General features: G+C 42.7%; 2 protein-coding genes across 2 annotated transcripts in view; one reads left to right on the top strand and one right to left on the bottom strand.

Annotated features, from left to right (window-relative positions):
• Window positions 1-23945, bottom strand: part of cdh23 (cadherin-related 23) — a 146009-nt gene that overhangs the window by 30029 nt on the left and 92035 nt on the right. The window contains exons 13-36 of the mRNA XM_070840982.1: window positions 23407-23471; window positions 22246-22483; window positions 20197-20302; window positions 19914-20041; window positions 16168-16240; window positions 15121-15237; window positions 14539-14651; window positions 14210-14317; window positions 12156-12345; window positions 11716-11861; window positions 11140-11359; window positions 10506-10658; window positions 10153-10266; window positions 9469-9617; window positions 5269-5329; window positions 4561-4709; window positions 4219-4354; window positions 3199-3587; window positions 2795-2896; window positions 2644-2646; window positions 2340-2489; window positions 1237-1365; window positions 759-887; window positions 269-496 (exon numbers count right to left, since the gene is read on the bottom strand). Of these exons, the coding sequence (XP_070697083.1) occupies window positions 269-496; window positions 759-887; window positions 1237-1365; window positions 2340-2489; window positions 2644-2646; window positions 2795-2896; window positions 3199-3587; window positions 4219-4354; window positions 4561-4709; window positions 5269-5329; window positions 9469-9617; window positions 10153-10266; window positions 10506-10658; window positions 11140-11359; window positions 11716-11861; window positions 12156-12345; window positions 14210-14317; window positions 14539-14651; window positions 15121-15237; window positions 16168-16240; window positions 19914-20041; window positions 20197-20302; window positions 22246-22483; window positions 23407-23471 (3396 nt within the window). The remainder of the gene's footprint in view (window positions 1-268; window positions 497-758; window positions 888-1236; window positions 1366-2339; window positions 2490-2643; window positions 2647-2794; window positions 2897-3198; window positions 3588-4218; window positions 4355-4560; window positions 4710-5268; window positions 5330-9468; window positions 9618-10152; window positions 10267-10505; window positions 10659-11139; window positions 11360-11715; window positions 11862-12155; window positions 12346-14209; window positions 14318-14538; window positions 14652-15120; window positions 15238-16167; window positions 16241-19913; window positions 20042-20196; window positions 20303-22245; window positions 22484-23406; window positions 23472-23945) is intronic.
• LOC139210478 (uncharacterized protein C10orf105-like) lies at window positions 8266-8760 on the top strand. Its single transcript, XM_070840462.1, has one exon. It carries the CDS (start codon window positions 8266-8268, stop codon window positions 8758-8760), a length of 495 nt encoding a protein of 164 aa, XP_070696563.1.

The raw sequence follows: 23945 nt of genomic DNA, 5'->3' as shown, positions 1-23945 counted from the left end.
CCTGTGCCTTCAAAGCTGAGCTGATCATACAGAAGATCAGCCAAGCACTGTATTCAATCCACTGTGTGGGTGATCATGTCTGATTTGTACTGTATTGGCTTAAGGCAGGTAGACAAAGAGGCAGTATACAGATGCCAAGAATCCCCAGAATAAGTACATCTTTCTGGTATGATTGTTTGTAGTTCAATGACCAAAAGACGACTCTCTTAGAAAATGTAATACTGCATCCCTCTCTGCCAAGTTGCAGATGCTGTCCATCGTATCCTACCGAAAAAGGTGGTGTGCCGTCATCTTCCACAGTAACAGTGAGCCGGTACTCTTGCTGGCGCTCCCGGTCAGGAGGGGCTGGCCTTGTCACCATTTCTCCGGTCACACGGTCCATGCGGAAGGTCAGGTCCTGGTTTCCGGCGGTGATGTAGTAAAACAGCATAGCGTTGGGACCGATATCTCGGTCGGTAGCCATCACACGGAGAACTGACGTACCACCTCCAACATTCTGCGATTCACATTAAAAAAAGAAGCCTCATTATAAACTGCCTATGGTAGAATAAACACACATCTCTGACCAAACAGATTAAAATAGATAAAAACTGATTATTGTGCAAACTGAAAATCACCACTTATCCAAATTCTTATGATGATGTTCAGATTCAAGAACTAGATATACACAAAACTACAGAAACATTCAAATCCAAAGGCAAATCATAAGTGGATAAAATGAACATCATGCTCTATGTAATGTGAGAGTGCTTTCCTACCTCGCTTATGCTGACATTGTAGCCCCTCTGGCTTTCGATAACAGGTGCATTGTCATTGACGTCCATGATATTGATGGTGAGGGAGTGGTCTGTGTGCCGGGGAGGCGAGCCATTGTCGATGGCACGGACCTGTAACGACATATACACGCACTGATGTGTATTAGGAGACTGGGTGCATGCACACCTTCTGTATTTCTTGGTTAAAAATAAATCCAGTATTCTGTCTAGGTACTTCTGGGCAACGTTTTGTGCAAATACAGTGCGCCTTCCTTTATGTTTAGATTTTTGATCTTACCAGTTGAAAACCTTAAAATGGTCACATTTTATTTGTATCAATCAGAGTTGATCCTCATGTGACTGTGGTGGAATGTGGCATGCAATCAGTTAATCTTGTGCTGAGGTTAAACACTGAGCCAGTATTGTGGTGTTAGTGTAAAATGTGTGTGAGAGTCGTAAGTAATGTGGATTGTTGTCTGACCTTCAGCAGGTAGCGGTCTACTGACTCTCTGTCCAGAGGAGCATTGACGTAAACCTCCCCATAGGTGTTATTCACTGTCTTGATCTTAAACACATCCTCCATGTTGCCTGCCACCAGAGTGAAATTGACCTGAGCGAGAGTAATGGGTCACAATGAGACAAAGAGAAAAGGGGAGGGATGGGCAGTGAAAAAGTCGCATTATAACACCAGCTTAGGTTCAGTCAGAAACTCTATTCGTGAAGCTACCCATAATGCCTATGCTGGTTCTAAATCTTGAATAAACAACAGCACATGCTAAAGAATCAATGGGGAGCATGACAAAGATCCTCATGGAGTAACAGAATAAACAGCAAATGGTAAAAGAAAGCCACAGAATTCATAATTAAAACAGGAAATTACAGGGCTGCTGATGCAGTCTGCAGCATGTACAGTAGGTAGTAGTGAGGAGAAAAATGTAGCGCTGGCATCATAAGTGGACCACTATGCTGAGATGTCAAAATCAGAGTCAGCAGATGTGAAACTGAGGCATGCTTCGTTTGACTTATTGCAATGTAATCTGCTGAAGTGAACAGTAATTGTACTCTCGTCATATAAGGGTACATAAACTGAAATGAGTGAAACATAACATGTAAATGTCATATTCACGGTTCAGATGCCTGGTAAGGAACCTTGACAGGGCTGTGTACTGTACAATACAAGGCTATGCATACTGCGCAGAGGTGTGCATAAATGCATATACTGTATATAAACCACACACTATGTGCATAAGTGTGTCCCCAGAGTAAAATGTGTTTACTTATAACTACATAAGCATACTTGACCAATAAAGCTAATTCAGATTCTGGAAACCTTATTTCATTCATGTTGACAAAAACTATGAAATTTAGCACCATTTTCACTGGAGGAACATCCTTCTGTTCTGTGATGTAATTTTTTATGTGCTGTTAAGAAGAGCTGAAGATTTCCTGTCAGATTAAAAATAAACAGACAATGTGTTGATCGATCGATGTTAAATGCCACACGTAAATTATTCCAACTTTGAGTAGAGATCTTATCTGTGTGATTGATACCATGTTTTCTCTCATCTCTTCTTTTATTCTCACCAGTCCATTTAATCCAGCATCTCTGTCCCTTCCTAGCACTACTGCAACCTTTTTCCCCATGGGTGTGTTTTCTGCGATGTCCACTGAAGTATCAGATGTGATGTCAAACTCGGGACTGTTGTCATTCTCATCCAGAATGGTGATTGAAACCTGCCAAGAGAAAAGATCCAATGTGGGCTCCATGATTTGCCAGATCAATGAAATACATACCTTTGAGATGAGGCAAATATCCAAAACCTAAAAACAGAAGATAGCTCAGATGACTACATTTAATGGTGCTTTTAAAAACAACAGCAGGTCTTACCTTCTGCACTTCCAATGACAGACGCAATGAATAAAAGAGGAATACCATTAAGTTTTCTACAACAGAATAGACATACACACACTGTAATGAACAGAATGTTGCAAGGAAATGCAAAGAAAGATAAAATAACACAATTCAGAATGAGGCGTACCACAGTGGAGTCCTTTTTCGGTCCTCCATCATCGGCTACAACAGTCAAGGTGTACGTGTCCCCCTTCTCTCTGTCCAGCAGGCCTGTCACTGTGATACGGCCCTGAAACATCACACAAATCAGCAGACATCCCCGCATTCAGAGAGATTCCACCCAAGATGGAAACCTTTCTATTGTAATGTATTGTAATGGACATTTCAAGGACAGATCTAGAGGGAAAAAAATTCCTTAAAATCAGCGGAACATAAAAAAAAATCCCAATTTCTCATCTATCAAAGGAATCAAATGGCTTCTTCTGCTATCTTAAATCACAGAGGAAGAGGTGGCTGAAGTGTACAACAAAAGAAGCATCTACATTGTGCTCACATCATCTGTGACCTTTCCTCCAGTGCCTACCCACTCACCGTGACGCTGTCTATCTTAAAGAGGGCTAGAGCTGCAGGTGACGTGTCAGGGTCGAAGCGGTAAGTCAACTGGTTCAGGTTGTCGGCCGATTGGGCCTGTACCTGGACCACCTCTGTCCCTGTGGCGATGTTCTCACGTAGCGAAGCCTCATAGCCGGCGGAGAAGAAGGCCACGGCCTCATCCAGCTCATTGAGTAACGTGACATAGACGGTGCAGAAGCCTTGGTGGAAAGGCGGAGCCTGGTCAGTGGCCGAGACGTTCATCAGATAGGTGGTCTTGGTCTCATAGTCCAGGTAGTCCACAGTGGTTACCAGGCCGGTGCTCACATCCACCTCAAACTTGCGGTCTGAGCCGGACACAAGGGCGTAAGCGACAGCTCCACCATCACCTGAGCAGGAAGGTTGGTAGGGAAATGCTGACAATTACAACTTTAAAACTTGCATTTTTTGACTCCTGTGAGAGTTTGAAGTAGTTACTAGGATAATTCACTAGGAAACCCTGTTCCATTGTTACATTGAAACTATAGTTACAACATGCATCCTCCACTCTGTTTTTGTATTTAATGCTGTTGCCAACACGCTGTTCTGTTGGCTATGTTGTCTTTATTTCAGTTACAGGCCTGGTCTAAGTCTTTGGAAAATGTATGTCAAACACACCAGATGCGTCATAAGGTGTCTAAGAAACACTTAACGGGAAGTAAATAGAAGAAGTCTGTACTGTAAAGCAGAAGTGGAGATTGAACTCCCAGCTACAGTGAACACAGTAAACATAGTAAAAAATAGTTCTGCTTCAAACGTTCCCCTTTGGAGTGGCACCCACTAGTGTCAGGGTTGATGACCTGCAAACAATTGTGCCATCTCCAGCAGAGCAGAGGTGGGAAGCTTAAACCCACAGTCAGCTAAATGTCTCTTTTTGTTTTGGACGAGGCGCATAAAACGTGAAGGGTCGACAGCAAGAGCTGACATCGAACTCCAATTCCCTCGGCTCCCTTCCCTTGATCGATGTGAGACTGGACTCACCCGTGTCAGGGTCTGTGGCACGCACCACAATCACAGAGGTGCCAATGCCAGCGGTCTCCCTAAGGCCCAGACGGTTGTATTGTTGCTGGGTGAACACTGGCAGCTCGTCATTGGCATCGTCTACATATATGATCACCTGCAGGAGAGGACATTTTTGGCTGTGCCTTAACTACACACATTAGGCAATGAGACCAAAGACATAACACTTACATATTTGAGTCAAATATGTAAAAAAGTTCTTCTACATAAATTGTGCTGCACATTTAGCATGAAGAACTGGGGCGACACTTGCACATTAAAGGATCTTCCTCATCCCTCCCCAGCTACCCTCCTCTTCCTCACCCTCACAGAGCTCCTCATGCTGCCTTCGTCACTGTTGTAGGCCTCCACTTCCAGCACATGGGAGCTGCTGGTCTCTCTGTCCAGAGCCCTGAGGCCTCTTGTCAGCAGCCCGGTCTGTCTGTCTATGCTAAATAGATTGTTGCTGTTCCCTGCATGCACGCGTTCACAAACACGAGCATCACACACACATACAGACAGACAGTGAGAGAAAGAGAAAGAGAAAGAGAAAGAGAAAGAGAAAGAGAGAGAGAGAGAGAGAGAGAGAGAGAGAGAGAGAGAGGAAGAGACTTAGAAAATAGCAAAATATTCAGTCTAGTCTCTGGGTTTATATAATTTCACTGGAGACATTTGCCAGATAATTTCAGTTGCTTCCAATGCAAATTGAGTTGTTTAAAGAACCTGTCATTACTGGTATTTTACTGGTATTCTCTGTGGCAGGAGCTGCCTCACACACACTGACTGCCTTTAGACAAGAGGACTTGCAGGGGAGACAAGTGGAATTATTATATTACCCATCAGCAGAATTGTGTCACAAAAGTTTGAATCATTAAAATTATGTTTTCCGTGTCATTGCTCGCACTCATTTTGAACAACTAAAATAAATCGAATGATTCAATATTGCGTATCTTTGGAGCATTTTCCATTCAGTCCATTTGTTTGTGGGCTAGGAGCCATCTGAGAGGAAAACCACAGTACAGCAGCACTCACCAGTAAGGATCCTGTACAGAACTCTGCCATTTTCCCCCTGGTCTGCATCTGTAGCTTGAACCTGAACAGACAAACAAGAGCAAAGAGTCTTTACTTATAATTACTAAACATAACTTAAAATAATTTAACAGGGACACCAAAGAAAAACCATCTGGTCACTTGCAAGGTACATCAATGCCCTTCACCTAATTTTACAACTGTTGACATTGGAGAGTTAGAAGTTTTTGTCATTCTGACAATGAGAGATGTCATTATGTTGTATGTCATTAAATATGTCATCATGAGAGAACTGAGCAGGTGAATTTGGTTACCAATGAGTCTGTTGTTCAGATGATGGATCATTGTTTACCTCAGTGGCGTGCTCATCCCCATGAAGTCACATGATGGATGGAACATTTCATAAACAAAAAATATTAATGAAATGTACTGTCTGTCATTGAGCAGTTTCAACAAACAGATGGATAAATCTGTATTTTTCCACATTCAACACACATCCACTGGTGCCCTGTGCCTTGTTGCCACAACAACCCCAACATGGTTTGGCAGAAAGTATGTAATGGCAGAATTTCTCTCTCTCTCTCTCTGTCACAGGCAGACAGCCAGAGGCAGCCAAAAACCCAAACCCGGCACAGACAGCACGGCTCCACAGCGTACATAGATAAATAGTGGAGCATGCTGGGCTGCTGGTGAATGGGCCATGTCATAAGACTGACTTCTGAGTCCAGAGAGGCACAGAGCCGCTGGCACTGGATGAGGCTGACTTCATGTCACACCCAGTTCCTCTGTGGATCTGTCAAAACCTATGGAGGGGTCTACAAAGTGCATATTCAATTGCATAGCAAGACACACACACAAGACTCTCAAGCACATGAACGTGCACTCAGGTACACACAACTACAGACACACACACACTCATTCTCTCTCTCTCTCTCTCTCCCCTGCCCTGTGTGTCCTCCTTTGCTCTCTTTCGCCCCCCCTGTGAAGAGGGGCCCAACTTCAGTCTCATTAGCTTTATAAAGAGATGTGGAGAGAAGAGGAGAAAGAGGAGGAGACGGGAGGGGGAGACTGGAGAGAAAAGAGACTGGGGGGTCAGATTGGTGAGCGATGAATAGGGTATTACACAGCGGACTGCACCACTTAAGCCATAAAAGGGGGTGTATAAAGTGTAAGACTACATTGCAGAGCCAGATGTTGTAAGTGTAAGCATATGGAGTGTAAGCACTAAGAGATTATTTACTAAGCCTCTGTGTGGTTACGGAAACACACTATTATCTTTGGCTCCTTGGGATTAAAACAACAGTGGGATATTTAAAGTTTAATGCTGTTACCCCCATTTTTAGCCCCTTTTCCACCCCTCTTCCTCCCCAGCCTTTCCCCCTCTGTCCCTGGGAAAGCAGCAGTGTAAGGGGGGAAAACAAGTGTGTGGAGCCAAGAAACAGGTCTGACCTCAGTTACTGGAACTAAGCAAGGTGCATTTTTAAAGAGTCTCTAAAGTGAGGGTGTGAGTATACATTTTTGAAGGGTTTTATTCCACATTACTAAAGGCTCAATCTTAAGAAGACGTGTTAATTGCTTAGCATTTTAGAGGTAAACCATAATTCAGTTCTTTCAAATCTTAGGTTGCTAAGATAGCCAACAACCTCATTAATGTTTCTTATGATATGTATATTCTGTCTGCTGTGGAGTCTCCTCATGTTGGAATGAAACTCCTCAAAGGCATGTGAGCAGCTTGACATGTGCTTGAGTAACGTTGCACGTTGTCTAAGTGAGTATGTCCAGATTATTGTATGGATTTGGTTTAGTATTATTAAAACTTATCTGGGGGGGTAGATTTAAACATTAGCAATATTAACACAGACTGCACATGTGACATCTATGACCTGATATGACATTCTCCATTCATTTTTCTCCTCCTCTATGTAGATAATACAAGGAGAAATCTGTTAGGAATCTTCAAGTTTGATACTAAGAAACTGAAGAATCATGCAAGCAGAGCACACAACTGGTCAAACTTTACAAATGTGAATGGGTTAGACAAACTGTGCTTGTAAAGTTAAGAAATAAGTTTGACTGTTTCAAAACTAGCTGAGCAGTCAGATCTGGAGCAACAATGTGGTGTGATAGAGAGGGAGAGTACCTTACAGATAAGCTGCCAAGCTTAATAGCAGCGTGCCTCATCATGAATATGTGTGGTACGATCTACAGCATGTGTGGGTGAGAAAGAAAGTTGTGTTTGAATGGTTTGTGTGTGTGTGTGTGTGTGTGTGCGTGCGCGTGTGCGTGTGTGTGTGTGTGTGAGTGCAAGCATGTGGCATATGTGCTTGGAGGCGCTGACTAATGAACTGACTCTCTAACGAGCCATCCTGCTCCACTGGCCTTTTCACAGCTTTCCTGGCATTTGGTCTTAAAAATAATTTCACGTCCCAATGTGTTTCCCTTAAACCGATAAGCCATGCTTTGTCTCCGCTGAATTAAGGACGATGACATTTACAAATGTTACTATGCTGAAGATGGGGGCGCACAGAATGAGAGGGGGGATAATTGGAGACTGGGGTAGAAGAGGTGGGTGCCTTGCATTTTACAAGGGGCATTTTAATAAACCCAATTTGTTTCACACTGAAGAAAGCCTGTCAAGCATTGACTGTTTTGTAGTCCTTGATTTAATAGCAACATAATTGCCGCAAATGCCAAACACTCACTGCATCTGCATGTGCATGCAGGCGTTTCTGTGCATATCTGTGTCTCTGTGTGTGTATGTTTATCTCTAGCCCTCTAGTGTATAATCCCAATAAAGTGAAAATAAACCTACTCAGCTTGGTAAGGCTAGTGAGGTAGAGAGCCCCCACCCACCCTCCTACACACACACACAACCACAAACGCAGCAACATACAGAAGGAGACAAATACACACACACACACACACACACTTACAACAGACAAACGACACCCCGATGAAGACTAATCTAATGTTGTTTTCTCCATCAAGGGCCAAGACAACATGAACACCACTGAACCAGGCTCCAACTTCACCTTTACCTCCAACACGGAAAGCATCGGTCTGTCCAGCCTGACAAGCACCAACTCTTCCACCATCTCACAGCCTCCATCCTATTCTTCAGACATCTACGACCCAGAGTTCACCATCATGGTGGTGCTGGGCTTATCACTGCTGCTGGCAGGGCTAGCAGCCTTCCTCGCAGTGTGCCGTCCCTCGGAACAGGATGGGGACTCTGAGGCGAGCTGCGGCCCAGGGGAGAGCTTGGCCCGTGGAAGAAGCCAGTCCAGTGAGCCCCAGCTCAAGGTGTGGAAGAGGCTGGGCTCATATCGGCGTTCGTACAACCTCTCCTTCAGACGACCGCCCCATCGCAGGCCGCATGAGCGTGAGAGCACACGTGCGTCCCAGTCTCCAGCCCGACAGACACCACAGCCAGAAGCCAGCGTGGAGCCCCACCTCACAATGCCTTGTCTATTTGACTACGTCACTGAAATCTAACTTGAGGACATACTGAGGGCTGAGTGACTGCTCCCCAAAACAAGCGATACACTATATTTTATGGCTGGTGCTACGAACATCACTAATAGCAGATGTCCCTTTGTAGCAGTGTTTACACATTTTCTGTGACTGATCATTTTACCCTCTACAGCACATAACGTTGTGCATCAATGTCCTGCAGCACAGCTCTGCACTATATGCACTGGAGATAAAATGATCTAATCCCGCAAGGGCTCAATCTGATTGCAATTCTCTCAGTAAGGATTTGATGTATCAACAAATCTCACATTGTGCACAGGAATACATTCAGTCTGATATAATTACATTCAAGCTTTTCAAACAGATGCACCAATGTCTTTTCATTCTAAGGCCAAAATTAGCTCTTAAAAACTCATATTCTGATTTTTGCTATCATTCCTCTGCTACACACCGCTAATTGTTCTGTGGCAAAAAAAACCCCCATCCAACCGTTAATTCACGTGCATTACTGCTGATACTTATTTTTTATTATGAATATGATTTTATGCAGGTCTCAGAACACAATGGGATCACCAGTACTGACAATACAAATGCAGCCTGAGCCAAAAAAGACCACTCTGTAATGGATTCTTTGTATTCTATGATTGTTCTGTTAAGAAATAAATTGACGTTTTAAGTTTGACTGCTGGAGGTGCAGTTTGTTAATAGAAGCGTTTAGTAATTTTCTACCTGAAGGATGCTGGTTCCTTGGGGCACACTCTCCAGTATACTGGTCTCATAGCTGTTTTGTAAGAAGATGGGTCTGTTGTCGTTAACGTCCTGCACCTCAACGAATACAGTGGCTGTGCCTGTCCTCCGGCTGCCCGCTGGACCGTTGTCTACGTGCAGAAACAGACACATTCACAAGCACATCAGTTGCAATCATTCAGGTTAATGCTAATTTTAATTTTAGGGCTGACGACAAGACAACTGAAATAGACGTAGTTTGGCTCATCAAAACTTGGGTCATTTTCAGCTGCTCGTAAATTAGGACAATATGTGTAATTCTTTTCTCTTGAACAGTTTTGCATTATCTCCGTCTCTTCTCGCCTCTTTGGTGTCTCTAGCCCCCTCACCAGATAAGCCAGCCTGACTCAGTGGTTTCCAAAACAGGAAAACCTCAGAGTTTTTGTTCATCCTTTTCAAACAGGAACAAAGGCAGTTGAGCAATAGTCTGAAATCACTGCAGATGTGCAGGCATCACCTTTTTTCATTGTCGCACAAAAGTACAAAGGAGCAGCTTTGATGATTACAAACAAAACATGTAAGAAAACAGGTCCTATTACAACAAATGTAAACACAGACGGTATAAAAATGAGCATGATAAAAGATGATAAGGGCTTTCTATGAAAAAGGTATGAATTCATGACATACCTATAGCTTCTACAACTAGAGTGTATGCTGCCTGGGTCTCTCTGTCTAGGCCAACCACCGTCCGAACAACCCCGTCTCTGAAGCCCACGCTGAATTTACCATCCTGATTTCCATCTACAAATTACAGAACAAAAGCACCTTTCAAAATTAATCATATTAGTGAAACAAACCTATTTACATACATACAGTACAACAATAACACTTAAAGAAGCATGCAAGAGGAGCTCACCTGATACAAACTCACACAGGGATGGATGGATGGACAAAGGAACTCTACATGCAGGTAGTCCCCATAACTGTACAACACTGCAGCCCACAGACGTACAAAAACAACTCCCACTGTGACCTCTGACCTGTGATGAAGTAGCTAAGTTCGGCGTTGAGACCAGCGTCGTTGTCAGAGCAGCTGAGGCGCGCTACAATGTGCTCTCTAGGGACACTCTCCTTCAGGGAAACATTGTACACGCGAGGGTTGAAGGTGGGCGTCTCATCATTTACATCCAGAACTGACCCGCGCACACAAACACACAGACAGAAAGACGTGAGGACACACAGATAGATGTACATGAGGACAAATAAGGCAACAAGGTGGTGCAGTGAGTAGAAAGACTATTGCTTTGGTCTAGTAAAACTTCTAGCTCAGGTGTGCTGTTCTGGCCTTCCCTGTGAACTTAAGGGATGTGACATAGAAACAACTTCTTCCTCTGACTCATCTGATCCATCAGAGCAATGTCAGAAAATCTGTTTTTTCCATTCCTTTTTTATTATGTTGACAGCAGTCAGAACATTTCTCTCCTTAAGATTTTTCCCGTCCCACCAGCAGGTGGTAGCATCCTTCTCAGCAGATTCAGTATCTGCCATAGTGAAGTAACTCTTCATGTCACTCAGAATCCAATCGCCCTGTGGCTTGGCAGTTTAATATGTAGGGCAACTTCTGGGAGAGCAATGGGATATCAAACCAAGTTCACATCATCCTCAGACTCTCACCTGTGACAGTGAGAGTTGAAGTGGAGGTGCGAGGGAACTTCCCTGCATCGTATGCAATGATTCTCAAATGGTACTGCCCAATCTGCTCGCGGTCCAGGACTGCCGTGGAGGTCAGAACCCCGGTGGTGGTGTTCAGGTAGAAGTCCAGCAGAGGCATTCCCATCTCTAACGCCATTGTAATCAAGCCATTCTTATCCTCATCTGGGTCCTCCACTTGGACCTAGAGCATCAAGAGAGACAGGAGAGCAAGTCAAGGAAAGAGCACGAGATGTTACATATTATAAACAAAACATCACATCAGAAAATCATTCATGGCCAGTGTTTCCCTATGACTGCTTGGTGATTGTTTTTCGCCATGAATGAATGACTAAATTACCATATAAAGTCATCAATTATTGTTCAGCTTCTTCTCTAAATATTTAGTCAATATTATAATGTTATAATATAAATCACCCAGGAGGGTTTAGTGACAGATAGTATAAATAGAAATAATATAATATAATAATATAACATTTTTGTAAAAATTCTGCCTCCTTTAAAAATGCCATCACACATGAATATAGTTTCATATTTTACCTTAAAAACAGAGGATCCAATGGGCAGCCCCTCTGGCACTTCAGCCACAAAGGGCAGGTTGAGAAAAGTCGGGTCGTTGTCATTGAGATCCAGCAGGTTGACAAACACTGTGGTGCTCGCTGATGCACGCAGTGGACGTGTACCACCTTAAGAGGGCGCCAGAGGGACACAGAAAGACACACAGATGCACACACCCCACATCTCATGGTCAAAGGAGTTTATTAGCCACTGTAAAACGTTTCATGGTCAACATAAAACTTGAGGAATGAGGCTTGAAGAAGGAGGCTAACTGCTCAGAATTGAAAGCTCTCCACTGAGAATGATATAAAGCTATTTAAGCTTGCTTACAGATGGTTTGGGTGTTTCATGAGTCAGACAAATTTACACAGTGAAAGGCAAGTGCGAACTGACATCCCAACACACACATAGACACTACTCACGGTCGACAGCTGAGATGATAATGGTTCTCATGAGTGCTGCGTCTCCAGAGTTGGAGCTTTCCCTGTCCAGGGTTACACCACTGGTGCGGATCTTCCCTGTACTGCTGTTGATGGTGTAGAAGGGGTTTTCTGGGCTGATACTGTACATCACTGTCCCATTTTCTCCATTGTCAAGGTCCACTGCCAACACCTGGACAGGGGAGAGACTTTCTGAATATCCTCAGGGCAGAACGGTTGTATGCTTACATTACCCTGTGTATAAGAGTCCTCAATTTATGCTGTCTGATTCAATAAAAGTCTCTTAACAAAGACAACTTTGTTAAGAGATTTGGGGACAGGAAAGATTTAAGACAGAAAGTGTCAGGAGAAAAGACGGGAGGAGTGAGTAAATGAATCACGGAAGGAAACAGAGTAGCAGTAATTGTAATAGTCATGGTAATAGTAATAAGAACATCCCTAACCCACCCCCAGAGCATCTTCACACACAACCCAATCCAACTGCTCAAACACATCAGTCAGCCACAGGAAAAATGGTAATGTCCCTTTTCTGACACAAAGTGGCGATGGGTGATGAATACGCGAAGCCGGGAGCCCGGCTAACACACTGGCTGATTTTTAAAGAGCTGATCAATTATTCAGTGCGCTGACTAAAAATGCTAGAAACCGGTTAATTGGTCATTAGAGGAACAAAGGTTTTTCAGGTATTTAATTATTAAGGGGACATGGTAGGCAGGCATCTCAGAGGCCCATTGATTAGCAACTGCACGGACAAAGGTAGGTGATATAAAATGTGAGGAAGTGTCTAAGCGGGGCCAGTTAAAGTAATCAATTCTGGCCTGAGCAGGGCATATTAAAAGATGGTGAGCAAATATATTAGCCTTGTCTATTGAACTGTAGCCCAGGTTTGACAGCAGAGTGGCAGAGAAGAGAATATTGTTTTGAAACGAGATAGCGGAGGGTCACTGTATGTGTAGGTGCTGAAAGTAAAAGCCTGCAGTGGTGAAGGTGTGGTGCTCTGAGATTTGAGTGGGCTGATCCTTGTGCTGGGCACTTCAGCCAAATTCAGTGGCTCGCTGGACACCTCCAGGAGGACTCAGCAGGTGGCCTCTTGTCACCATGGAAACACTGCTTGGGCCAGGGCTACACTGGGGCCAATTACAGTGCTGTAAGCCTGGGTGGTCCGATTTATTGAAAAATAGGCAGAGGGGCAACAGTGTCTGTCCACTGAGCAGAGAGTCACATACAGTACGTATCGCATCGCTGGATGCACCATGAATGAACTCAACGAAAGAACAGCTACAAGAGAGCAGGAAAATGTAGCAACATTTTTAATATCTGTGTCACTCATTTCTCTTTCCTTACCATTTCTTCATTCCACTCTCTTGCTTTGCAAGATGGGTCCTTGTTTCCTTTTCTGCCTAGCAGCTGAATAATTTGCTACGCGTATGACTGCAGGCTACATTTTAATTAGCAATCGGACTCCCTTAATTACACTCACTGACGCCTCTTTAATTAATGGACAATCAGGGCTTAATTAACAACAACACACTGTCAAAGACACCACCAGGACAGTGAGAGAGTTTGGAGTAATATTAGAATGTTTACTTTGTGATGACCTATGCAGTGTCCCAAATTTGTTCATCAATAGTGGAGAGCACATATGCGCATGCTTCCTTCAACATGTGTTGTTTTTCATGCACAGTATGATTTTAATGATCTCCTAATGAGGACTCTGACTCTGCTTTAAAACCACGTTTTTTTTTTTTTAAAACACACCTTTTGCTTAATGCAAGTTTTCAAAATCAAATCAAACCACAAACTAAAATAATGAATTAAAAACAAAAAAACATCACTCAAGGACACTAGTGATCTCTCTTCATACATTTGCATAGAGAAAGTAGCGGCCAACATTTCAACAAATGAATACCTAATGCTTCACACCACCCATCCTCCTTGAAATAAAACAATTGCTAAGAATTATCATTCCAGTGCTGTTCACATTGTCATTTTTGTCAACCAGGTGAAGTTTTCCAAGTCGGGCTATATGCACTCACAGAGATAACATCAGTGTTAATTGGACTCATCTCCACTACATTGGCATGGTATGGCTCGTCTCTCCACACAGGGGTGTTGTCATTGATGTCCAGGATGGTGATGTTCACCTAAACAAAGTGGGGGTGAGAAAATTTAACGTCAATGGGAAATGAACTGTTTATGATGTCAATAATATAATATACCTTTGACCATCATGGTTTACAAGCCAAAAAGTCATAGTACAAAAAATACATACCATAGAATTTAAGTTTACACAAAGTGATTGATTAAACATTTGTGAGCTATAGGATATGTAGGAAAAGAAGGATGATAGCTGCAAAAAGGTTACCGTGGCGATGCCAGTCTTCTGCTGAGGGCCCACCCCTCCGTCCACAGCTCGGATGATCAGGATGTACTCTGACTTCAGCTCTCGGTCCAGCAGGGCTGTGGTGGTGATCTCTCCTGCAACACACATGGAATCAGACCAAAAATATCTAAAAAAAATGCAACAACCAGGAAAGTTGTTGACCACGTGACAGGCAGGTATCACATTATAAAACAGCTTCTCATGTCAGGATGAATTGAGTTAAAAGTCAGAATAAAACTCATAAATGCAAGAAAACACACACACACACACACACACACACACACACAGCCCAGCCTCAATGTGCATACAAGCAAAGTGAAGAGCTTGAAAAGGAAACAGACAAAGGTATCGCTGATACAGGTCTAAATGAGCAGATATGTAACCAGGTGTACACTGACAGCAAAGTGATCACAAAAAATGTAAATTTGAAATGAAAATTGAATCAGATCACAAAAAATCAGTCTCAATTACAAGTATATTTTCAGGAAATACAGACACTTGCACACGCACACGCACACACACACACACACACACACACACACACACACACACACACACACACACCTGAGCGCGAATTGAGGCGGAACTGAGAGGAGCCCTCCAGGGAGTAGATGAGTGAGGCCTGGCCAAACTCCCGCGAGGCGTCCAAATCAGTAGCATTCACAAGCAGCACAGTCGCCCCTGTGGAGGAGGGGGAGGGATGAAGGAAGTAAGAAAGAAAGTTACAACTCATGAAGTGGGAGACAGAATGGAAAAAATGAACTGAGAGACAGAGTTATGGGGAAAATATGTGAAGTCTAGTAAAGAGGAAAGGCAGACAGAGAGAGACAAGCTGCAGAGACGGACTGAAATGGCATTCAGAGAGCTAATTTCTTCACCGCCTCCATCCACAGCTCGACTGATGGCATGGCAGTGAGTGGGTTTATGGATTAGTGGATTATCAGCTTGTTTGGCGCAGCCCATATTTGGCACAGGCCTGATCAATACGCCGGCAGGCAGGGGGATGAGAGTCTAGTCTGAGCCGCCGGGCTGGCCCTGGGCTCAGCCTTGCAGCCCAAGCCTCAGGCCCCCAGCTCAGGGCCAAGCACTTTAGCCATAGTCCCCTAAACCTCAGCCCTGGCCCAAGCCGCTCAGCTATGTGCTCCTTCAAATCAGGCCTGAGACACAGAAAGTGGCCAGTGTCTGCTGGAGCTCAGAGAGAGAAAGGGGCAGTCAAACATCTCATTTCCCTCTAGCGACTGGAAACTAATCTATTGTCTGGGATAAAAGAGTCTTCTGAATGCATGCATGAGGATGAATATAGCAGCCTGTGATTTTGCCTTGAATAGTCAATATCCTGCATTCTGGCTGAGCATTTAAAAACATTATGCAAAATCAAAACAAATAAGACAGTAAGGGCCAGAGGAAACAAATAATATAAAACATACCCCCAAGAAAGCAGAGCTATTTGTTGAATAGGCTAATAGTAAGGCAATTCAAGTAAGAGGTGACTGTATGTGCTACACACAGTGTTTGAGCTGTTTGGAGTGTTTAAGTGCTGTGTTGGTTGTGTAGACCAGAAAATGCAGTCTTGCAACTTAAGTCTAACTCCAAAGGTATGAAGTGACTCACCGGCAATAATGTTCTCTGGGATTTTGACGATGTAGGATGGCTTGCTGAACTCGGGTGGGTTGTCATTTTCATCCTGGAGGAGGTATAAACAGCAACAACAGCTCAAATGAACGCACTAAACAATGTGAGAAGGCAAAGGGTGCTTAAAAAAGAAGAACGAAAAGGTATTTGAAGCTGTCATCGCACATCAGCACTGAGATTAAATATTTTGGATCGAAGACACTGAGGAGCACAGCATGCTTTTTTTAAAGTACAACAGTCGTGGTGGTATCTCTTTGATGAAGGCTAGTCAGCTGATTAAACCATAATCTCCATGGACCACTTTATTTTGCAGGTTAAACGGTATGTTTTAGTCGAGCTGATTTCTGTTTCCGTTTCAGGCACTATTTTACACCTGATATATACAGTAATGTAAATGCAATAAGCTAAACCATCCAGGTGGTGCATTGCAGTTAATTGCATTCATTGCTTTAGAACTGCAGGAGTGACAAGAAGGACAAGAGGTGGAGTAATGCAAAATCGGAGGTTGATACCAAAAATAGTTATTTATTATGTCTCATCAAGTTTGTTAAATTCATGTGTTATGTATTTCCTGTTTTAATGTGTGTTCAACTTCTCACTCTCGTTTCAGACCTCCTGCCCTTGTGTGTTTCCTGCTCCTGCGATTATCTGCCCCGCCCTGATTGTTTCCGCTTGTTCTTCTTTCCATGGTGTATATATTGTCTGCGTCTTCCCCTATCATGTGCTAGTTTGCCTTGTGCAGAGCGTTCCAGCATCCCAGTCCTTCCTTTGGATTGTGTCTGTTTTGGTGCCATGTCTTTGTTGATCGCGTCCAACAATAAACTGCACCTTTTTTACCATCTGTCTGCCTTGCGTCGAGCATTTGAATCCGCTTTCTTGTGTGTGCTCTTGGTAGTAATAGCTATTTGCAGCCATAGGCGATAAAATCATTCCCATCATCGTTATTAAAGGCATTACCTAAAACAAAGGGCAATCAGGACCTGTAATTGGACGAGAATGAATGACTACAACATGGAACGGCAAACACTGTCACGTGGACTTTCCCAGAGCATTTATAGTTCTCACCACCTCCCACTCATTGAATTAGACTCTATTTCACACCAACAGATCCAGTTGTGTGGCTATTCACAGAGAGGCTCCCCACTGTGCGAGCTGCTGAGAAATGTTAACACTTTAACAACAGTCACTGGCACCATTATCTATCTGAGCTCTGTGTTACACTGGTGCAAAGCATTGTGTGTGTGTGATGCTGCCAGCTACTGATAAACCCCTGCGGTGTGAGTCACGACACTGTGGAGGACAGAGAGAGGGAGACAGAGAGACATAGAAGGAATACAGAAGTGTGCACACCAATTGTCCCTGTTGGTTTTTGCATTTCAGCACAGAATCCTTCATTCTTTAAAACAATATTTCTCCCTCGTGTAGGATGTGTAGAGTATTCCAGCTGGATTCATCCATTCTACTCTGTCATTTCTTCTTCTATGATGAAAAGTTACTTGTATAATGGATGGCTATCAGGGGAAATGCGGTTAAAAGCCAGTAGAGATAATGTTAACGAGTTCTGGTTGCTCATTATATTTTTTGTATATTTATAGTATCTTAGCAAAGATCAACATTGATGCTCACTCTTTGAAAGTTGACAGAAAAAATAAAGACACAGACAAGAAGACTCAAAAGACAACACCTGACGCACCTGTCAGACAGCAGTGTAGTGTATACACCACGTTTACATTACAAATGGTTCAGATGAGTTCCATCAGGACCCTCTCGAAAGTACTGACTCAGATTCCTATTATGCAACAGAGAAATACCATACCCAGTACCTAACCCCTAATGTTAGTCTTTTTTCAAACTTCTACTGTACATACAACAGATTATTTCTGATCAACTGAGTGTGTAGCGTGTATAGTATAGTGTGTGCAAGACCTCTTCTAATTTGAGCACTTAAAAACTGCAAAGAGGTGGCAAAATCAGTGATGTATGATAGCGATATATGTTATTGCTAATAGTGATAGATATAAGATGGATAACTGCAGGCTCCTGCTGTAGCACAGCTGTAGTATTTCCAATTCCTCATTGTATGCAAAGCAGAAAAAAAACAATCATAACTGAAACATATATAACTATATGTCAGGCCTTGGATCTATTTAGACACAGCTTGTGACTACAATAAAACATCTTTAGTCAGTCGAGTTGAAAAGGCACATAGAATCTCCTCGCTGACTTTAACTGAGTCATCTGCCAAAACCATCCTAGTCAGACTCAAGTTTAGGAAGCTGCAGTGAGCGCGGAAAACCTCCATGCAGATCTGTAATCAGACATGGATCAAAGGGTTTTTTGAAATGCATTAGATGCAGTAGAAAACGTGGAAATGCATCATGCACGTATCGAACGAATCCATGCAACAGGAGACTACCAGTGTGTGATATCACAGCGCTTCCTGTTATACATGAGAATGGCATAAAACATTTAGAAAAGAAAATGTCAAATTGAATGCAATCAGGTAGCTGGCAAACATGCAGGAGAAACGGCAGCAAAATCTTTTAGAATTTGGACCCAGATACTTGTGAAGACTCTCTTTGATCCATTATGTGTGCAAGTGGAGAGCTGTGACTTTCTCCATTGCCTTAAAATAAGACATTTAGCGATAAGACTGACAAAAGAAACCGAACTGGAAGCTCAGATAGCTGCACAGACTGTGATAAAACTGCAAACAAAGCTGTAGTCAGACATGGATGAAAAGGTACCCCGAATAAATCAGACAGTGAGGATACACCGAAATCCAATATGTAAGTGAAGCTGAAGACATAAGAAATGATCCACCATGAGCCAGCTGACAACTGTCACACACTGGATCTACATTTAGATAAATAAAAGACAGCTTAGTCCTCATGCAGTACACATAGTATAACAGCTCTATAAGATCCTTTCCCAAGTCTCAGGCGTACAGTCACTTTTGAGGGGAACTTAAACGAAAGATCTCTGTAAAAGTTTTGGAGCTTGAGCCTTTGAACGTGAGGATTTTGTCACAAGGGTGTGTCTGCCATGGTACCAAGAGAGTTTCTAAAAGAAATACCATGTTCGAAGATGCATTAAAACAGTGTGAATTAGAAAGTGTGAATCCTCCGGTAAGAGGAAAAGAGCCATTAATAAACACAAATTTGAACTATTAAAGAACTTTTCTGGAACCAAAATCGTAGGGAAGGCAGACACAAAGAGTCTTTGCAGAGGGGCACAGGTAGTGGTAATGATTGAACATAAAATCCTTATATCAAGCAGTTGACTTGCTTAGTGTTTCCAAAAAAATCTAGATACAAAGTAGATGGACAAAAGAAAGTTGCAATGGATGGATCTAGCAACTTAGCTGCTCTGTTGGATGCTTGTTCATTTCAATGCATTTTATTTACTTACACAGTTGCTGTATGAAGATATCATTACGTATAGCAAAACATGACGGGGGAGACTAAAGATCATACAGCTTTTTATCTGTGAGAAAACATAAACATTCCTGAGCTGTCTTCAAACTGCAAAATAGGAATTTGTATGTGTTTTAAATCTTTCAAATGACACACCAGATGCAAAGTTTTAATGAGAAATGACATAAGTCATAGGGCGTAAGTTTACCTCATTTGATTTTTATGCTCTGTTTTAGATATGAGCATTGGATACATTAAAGTACTGATGTGTGTGTGGTGAGTCTGTGTTCTTTGCAGTGTCATACTTACAATCACCTCCACTGTGACAGGGACTGTGTTGTTGAGGGCTGGGTTTCCCCCATCTTTGGCCATCACTGTCAGGTAGATCATCCCATTGGGAACTTGCTCATAGTCCAGAGGCCTGGTCACACTGATCACTGATGGAGGGAGACGGGGGGAGAGAAAGAGAAAGGTGAGGATTTGTACTAAATGTGCTTTAGTTATAAACTGCAGCAACCATCATAGCTTAGTAAAGTTGTGGGTCAAATGGCAAAAACAAAAATGTGTTTAGCGTGCTCAAGGGTGAGCGTACCTGCGTAGCCCTCCACCATGATGATGCTGAAGTAGCTGGGGAAGGCCGAGGCTGAAGTAATGGTGTATGTCAGGAAGTTGTTGGGGGGAGAATCCTCATCTGTAGCCTGTGGGTGGGCAGACAGTGGTGGGGGAGAGTGGAGGATGGGAGTTCCTTTAACATACGGCTCAGTGACAATCAAAAGTCCACAGAGAGAAGAACTTTTGAGAGAGTGAGACAAGAAGACAGACAGTGTAACAGGACAGATGCTGCAGTAGACAGTGCTAATATTTATATGTGTATGCTTGCACAGCATGAGTGTGTGTGAGTCTGTGCATATGTGTGCAGCCAGGAAGCCGTCAGTCAGCGATGGCATGTTTTGGGACAGATTAAAGCTGATTCTGGCTATTAGTGGTGCAGGCGTCAATACTGGATGAACACCAACCGAGCCAAGACAAGCCAATCAGGCAGGGGACAGATGAAACTATACTTTGCAGGGCTAATCCACAACAACATCAACAACAATGATGACACCCCCTCATTATTCTCCAGTTGGCAGGAACTTAAACACGAGTCCTCCGGCTGTGAGGAGAGTCTACTCGGCCTTATTGGCATCGTTAGAGGCTGGACAGGTTGTCAAAAACACTCACTTGTATCCCTCCATGACAAACATATCTCTACTCTTTGATTTAATGCCAAATTGTTGAGTAAGCAATACCTTTCTTCCCCCACAACTTCCTAAGCTGTGGCTTTTCTCTTCCAGACTGTCTTACTCTATCAAATTTCAACAAATAGTTTCATATTAGATCGTTTACCACTCAAAAGGTAAGAGGAGTTGTGGATAGCAAATCAAACAATGCAGTGGCAAAGGAAGTACAGGAATAAGAAGTGTAGCGAAAATGTAAAAAGGTTTGGCTGTTAGAGAGTATAAGTACTGTAGTAGGAGGCACAAACCTTCCAGGCATATTTTGGAAAAAGAGGGAAGTAAACATCAGAAAAGCCCATCTTTGCTTTGTCTCTCCACACATCCTCTCCTTCTGTCTATTTCAGTCTTTTTCCTCTTTCCTCCTTCTCTCCCTGTTTTCCGGAGTGCTGTGTGTGCGTGCGCATTTGTGTGTGTGTGTGCACTTGTGTGTGCGAGAGTTTGTGTATATTGTAGGTTCCAGGGCAAATCGCTGACACACAGAATAGTGCGACTGGCTTCCCTGTTCCTCTCGGGCGGCGTATTAATATCAACAGCGTTTAAGGTTAGCTCAGACTAATCAAACACAGTGAGCCAAGCGTTGAGCCCAGTCATCAGCTAAACTCCCACACTGTAAAGGCAAGCCAGCACGGTGCACTGTGGCAGGGTACGCCACTGCTGTACACCACTGCCACAAGGGACGTAATAGTCTTTCTTTCCAGGGTGCAATCAAAGGAAACGCTGAACGATTAGTTACCATTGTGCCTGTGTACCTCTGCCTTTTGTGTGGCAGTGACTGATGGCCAACACATCGGGCTGACCTGTTCTTCTTGGATAAAGTGTACAAAAACACATAACTGCATGATTATAATAACCCAGAGGAAACAAGGAAGAAAGTGGAGGAGGGCAGCACAACAAAAGCCCTGTGATGGTGGTATATGTGTCAGGATGAGATCCTCTGTTGCAGCTGCAGTTTCTATGTGAATGTCCCACACGTGTAAATATGTACATACTGTATTGCGGTCATCTTTGTGTGAGTGCACAGTTTGGTACACCTACTTGCATGTGCATGTGCTGTATGTTTTAAATGAACCACACCCCAATTCGCTGACATTAATTGTTGTAGCATTTTAAATCAATAATAAACCTTCTTTGGTCTACCAACGTCGTTCATTTATTGCAATGCAACGATACAAAACCTTAACGAGTGAAGATTCAGGTTTTGTGCATTGATATTTAAAATGAATGATGGTCACAAGTATATGCTTATAGGGTATTTTACAGCAGCTATAAACAGGACAATTCTGCAATTTTTTAACAAGAGTACACTCATACTCTTGTATGTCTGTTTTAAAACTCCATATGTGCATTTTTTAAACATGTCTCACCCTGACTCGCGCCACCGGCTGGACAGCTTGTTCGTTCTCTCTCAGCGAGCCCACGTACGCCTCCTTCTGGAAGAGCGGCGCATTGTCGTTGACATCCAACACATTGACACGGATCCTCCCTGTCGTCTCCTCCCCGCCGCCGTCCCTCGCCAGCACGGTCAGCGTGAAGCGCCGCATCAACTCATAGTCCAGACTGGCACGCAGAATGACCCAGCCCGTCTCATCGTCCAGTGAAAACCTGCAAGAAACAAACAAGTGAAATTAGAGGGAGGCAACTCCTAAAAATTACAGTTATCATGACAAGATGTTTCGAAAAGGAAAACTGTCTTTTTCATCATACCATACTAATTTAATTTTGCAAGACTTATTTCACAAGTTTATATGTTCATAACTTATAATGACATATTAAAGTTTCATGTTATAACAAGAAAAACATTAAATCAAACACATTGTAAGCATTGTATAGACATCAGATGGAGAAGTGTGTGTGTGGTTGGGAGGTGCTCACTATCTGTATTTGCACTACTGTTTTTTGTTCTTTTTACCTGAATACTGAGTTAATGGTTTCTTAGAGCCTTTTTAAAAGGCACATTACAATGTATCACATGACTGTTCAGAATTACATCATCCTAGTTAAGTGAAGATAAAAACAGTTAACACTTGTAATGAGAAAAGCTCCTCGTTTTTATGTGATGATAAAAATGTAGCATGAAAGTATTGTTAAAACAGAAAATCTTGTTTTAACAAGAAGATGTTGATGTTGATCTAAAGATTTTTCTCATATTTGCAGCAATAAACTGGCAAAGAAAATAACTTTTCTACACACATAACAAAATAAATGGAACAAAAATACAGATGCTCAGTACTGGTAATGGAGAAAAAAATTGGTAAGCAAGCCACACTAATTGTGTTCTTTTCATAATAAAGGTAATGAATAAATGGGTGGATTATGTGAATGTGTGTGTTAATATGTACATTTGTGGCCTGGAGGGAGCAGATTTAAAGAAAAGAGCCAGACATCATTGTAGATCAGCTGTCTCTGGCAAGGCTGTGTGGCGGAAATAGAGCAGTACAATTGTTCACAAGTGGCCAAATAAATGAAAAATGTATGTGATTGGTGGACTGTTTGAGTGTGTGTGTGTTTGTGTGGCTATATCTTACTGGTCTGGCTCGTCACTGAAGTAGTAACGCACAGTCCCAAACGTGCCTGCATCTCCGTCTGTAGCCTGGACAGAAAAGGAAAAACAAGGAAAAAGGGGAAAAAAGATTTCACCGTTATAATCATGTTGATGTCTTTGTAAAGTCTTATAGTACATTAAGATTCTGTTTATGAGTTTTGTTTCTCATGCTGATTTTGTTTTTGTGATTGTCATCTACTTTGGGTTTAGTTTCAGATGTATCTGTTAAATTTTCACTTGCAAATGTATTTTCATTTGGGTAAAACCTTCTCAACTATTAAGTTTTATGTTAAGTGTGTGATTATGTGTGGCTGCCTTTTTAAAAAGCTATTGCAAAAACTGAAGGCCGGGATGTTAATGGTGCACCACCAACACAATGTGCCAGGTACAAAGTGCTGCAACGTGGTTCCTGATCAGTGAAATTAAATTGTGATTTTGTTTCAGCCAGAAATTCCTGACTGTGCCATGTTCATTAAAGCAAAGTAATAGAAATAATCTTTCCGTATCATATTGATGTAGCTT

This window comes from Pempheris klunzingeri, chromosome 12 (genome assembly GCF_042242105.1).
Source record: "Pempheris klunzingeri isolate RE-2024b chromosome 12, fPemKlu1.hap1, whole genome shotgun sequence".
In the NCBI taxonomy this organism is placed as follows: Eukaryota; Metazoa; Chordata; class Actinopteri; order Acropomatiformes; family Pempheridae; genus Pempheris; species Pempheris klunzingeri.
The sequence above is the reverse complement of the archived record's forward strand: the minus strand, read 5'-3'. Positions and strand labels throughout refer to the sequence as shown.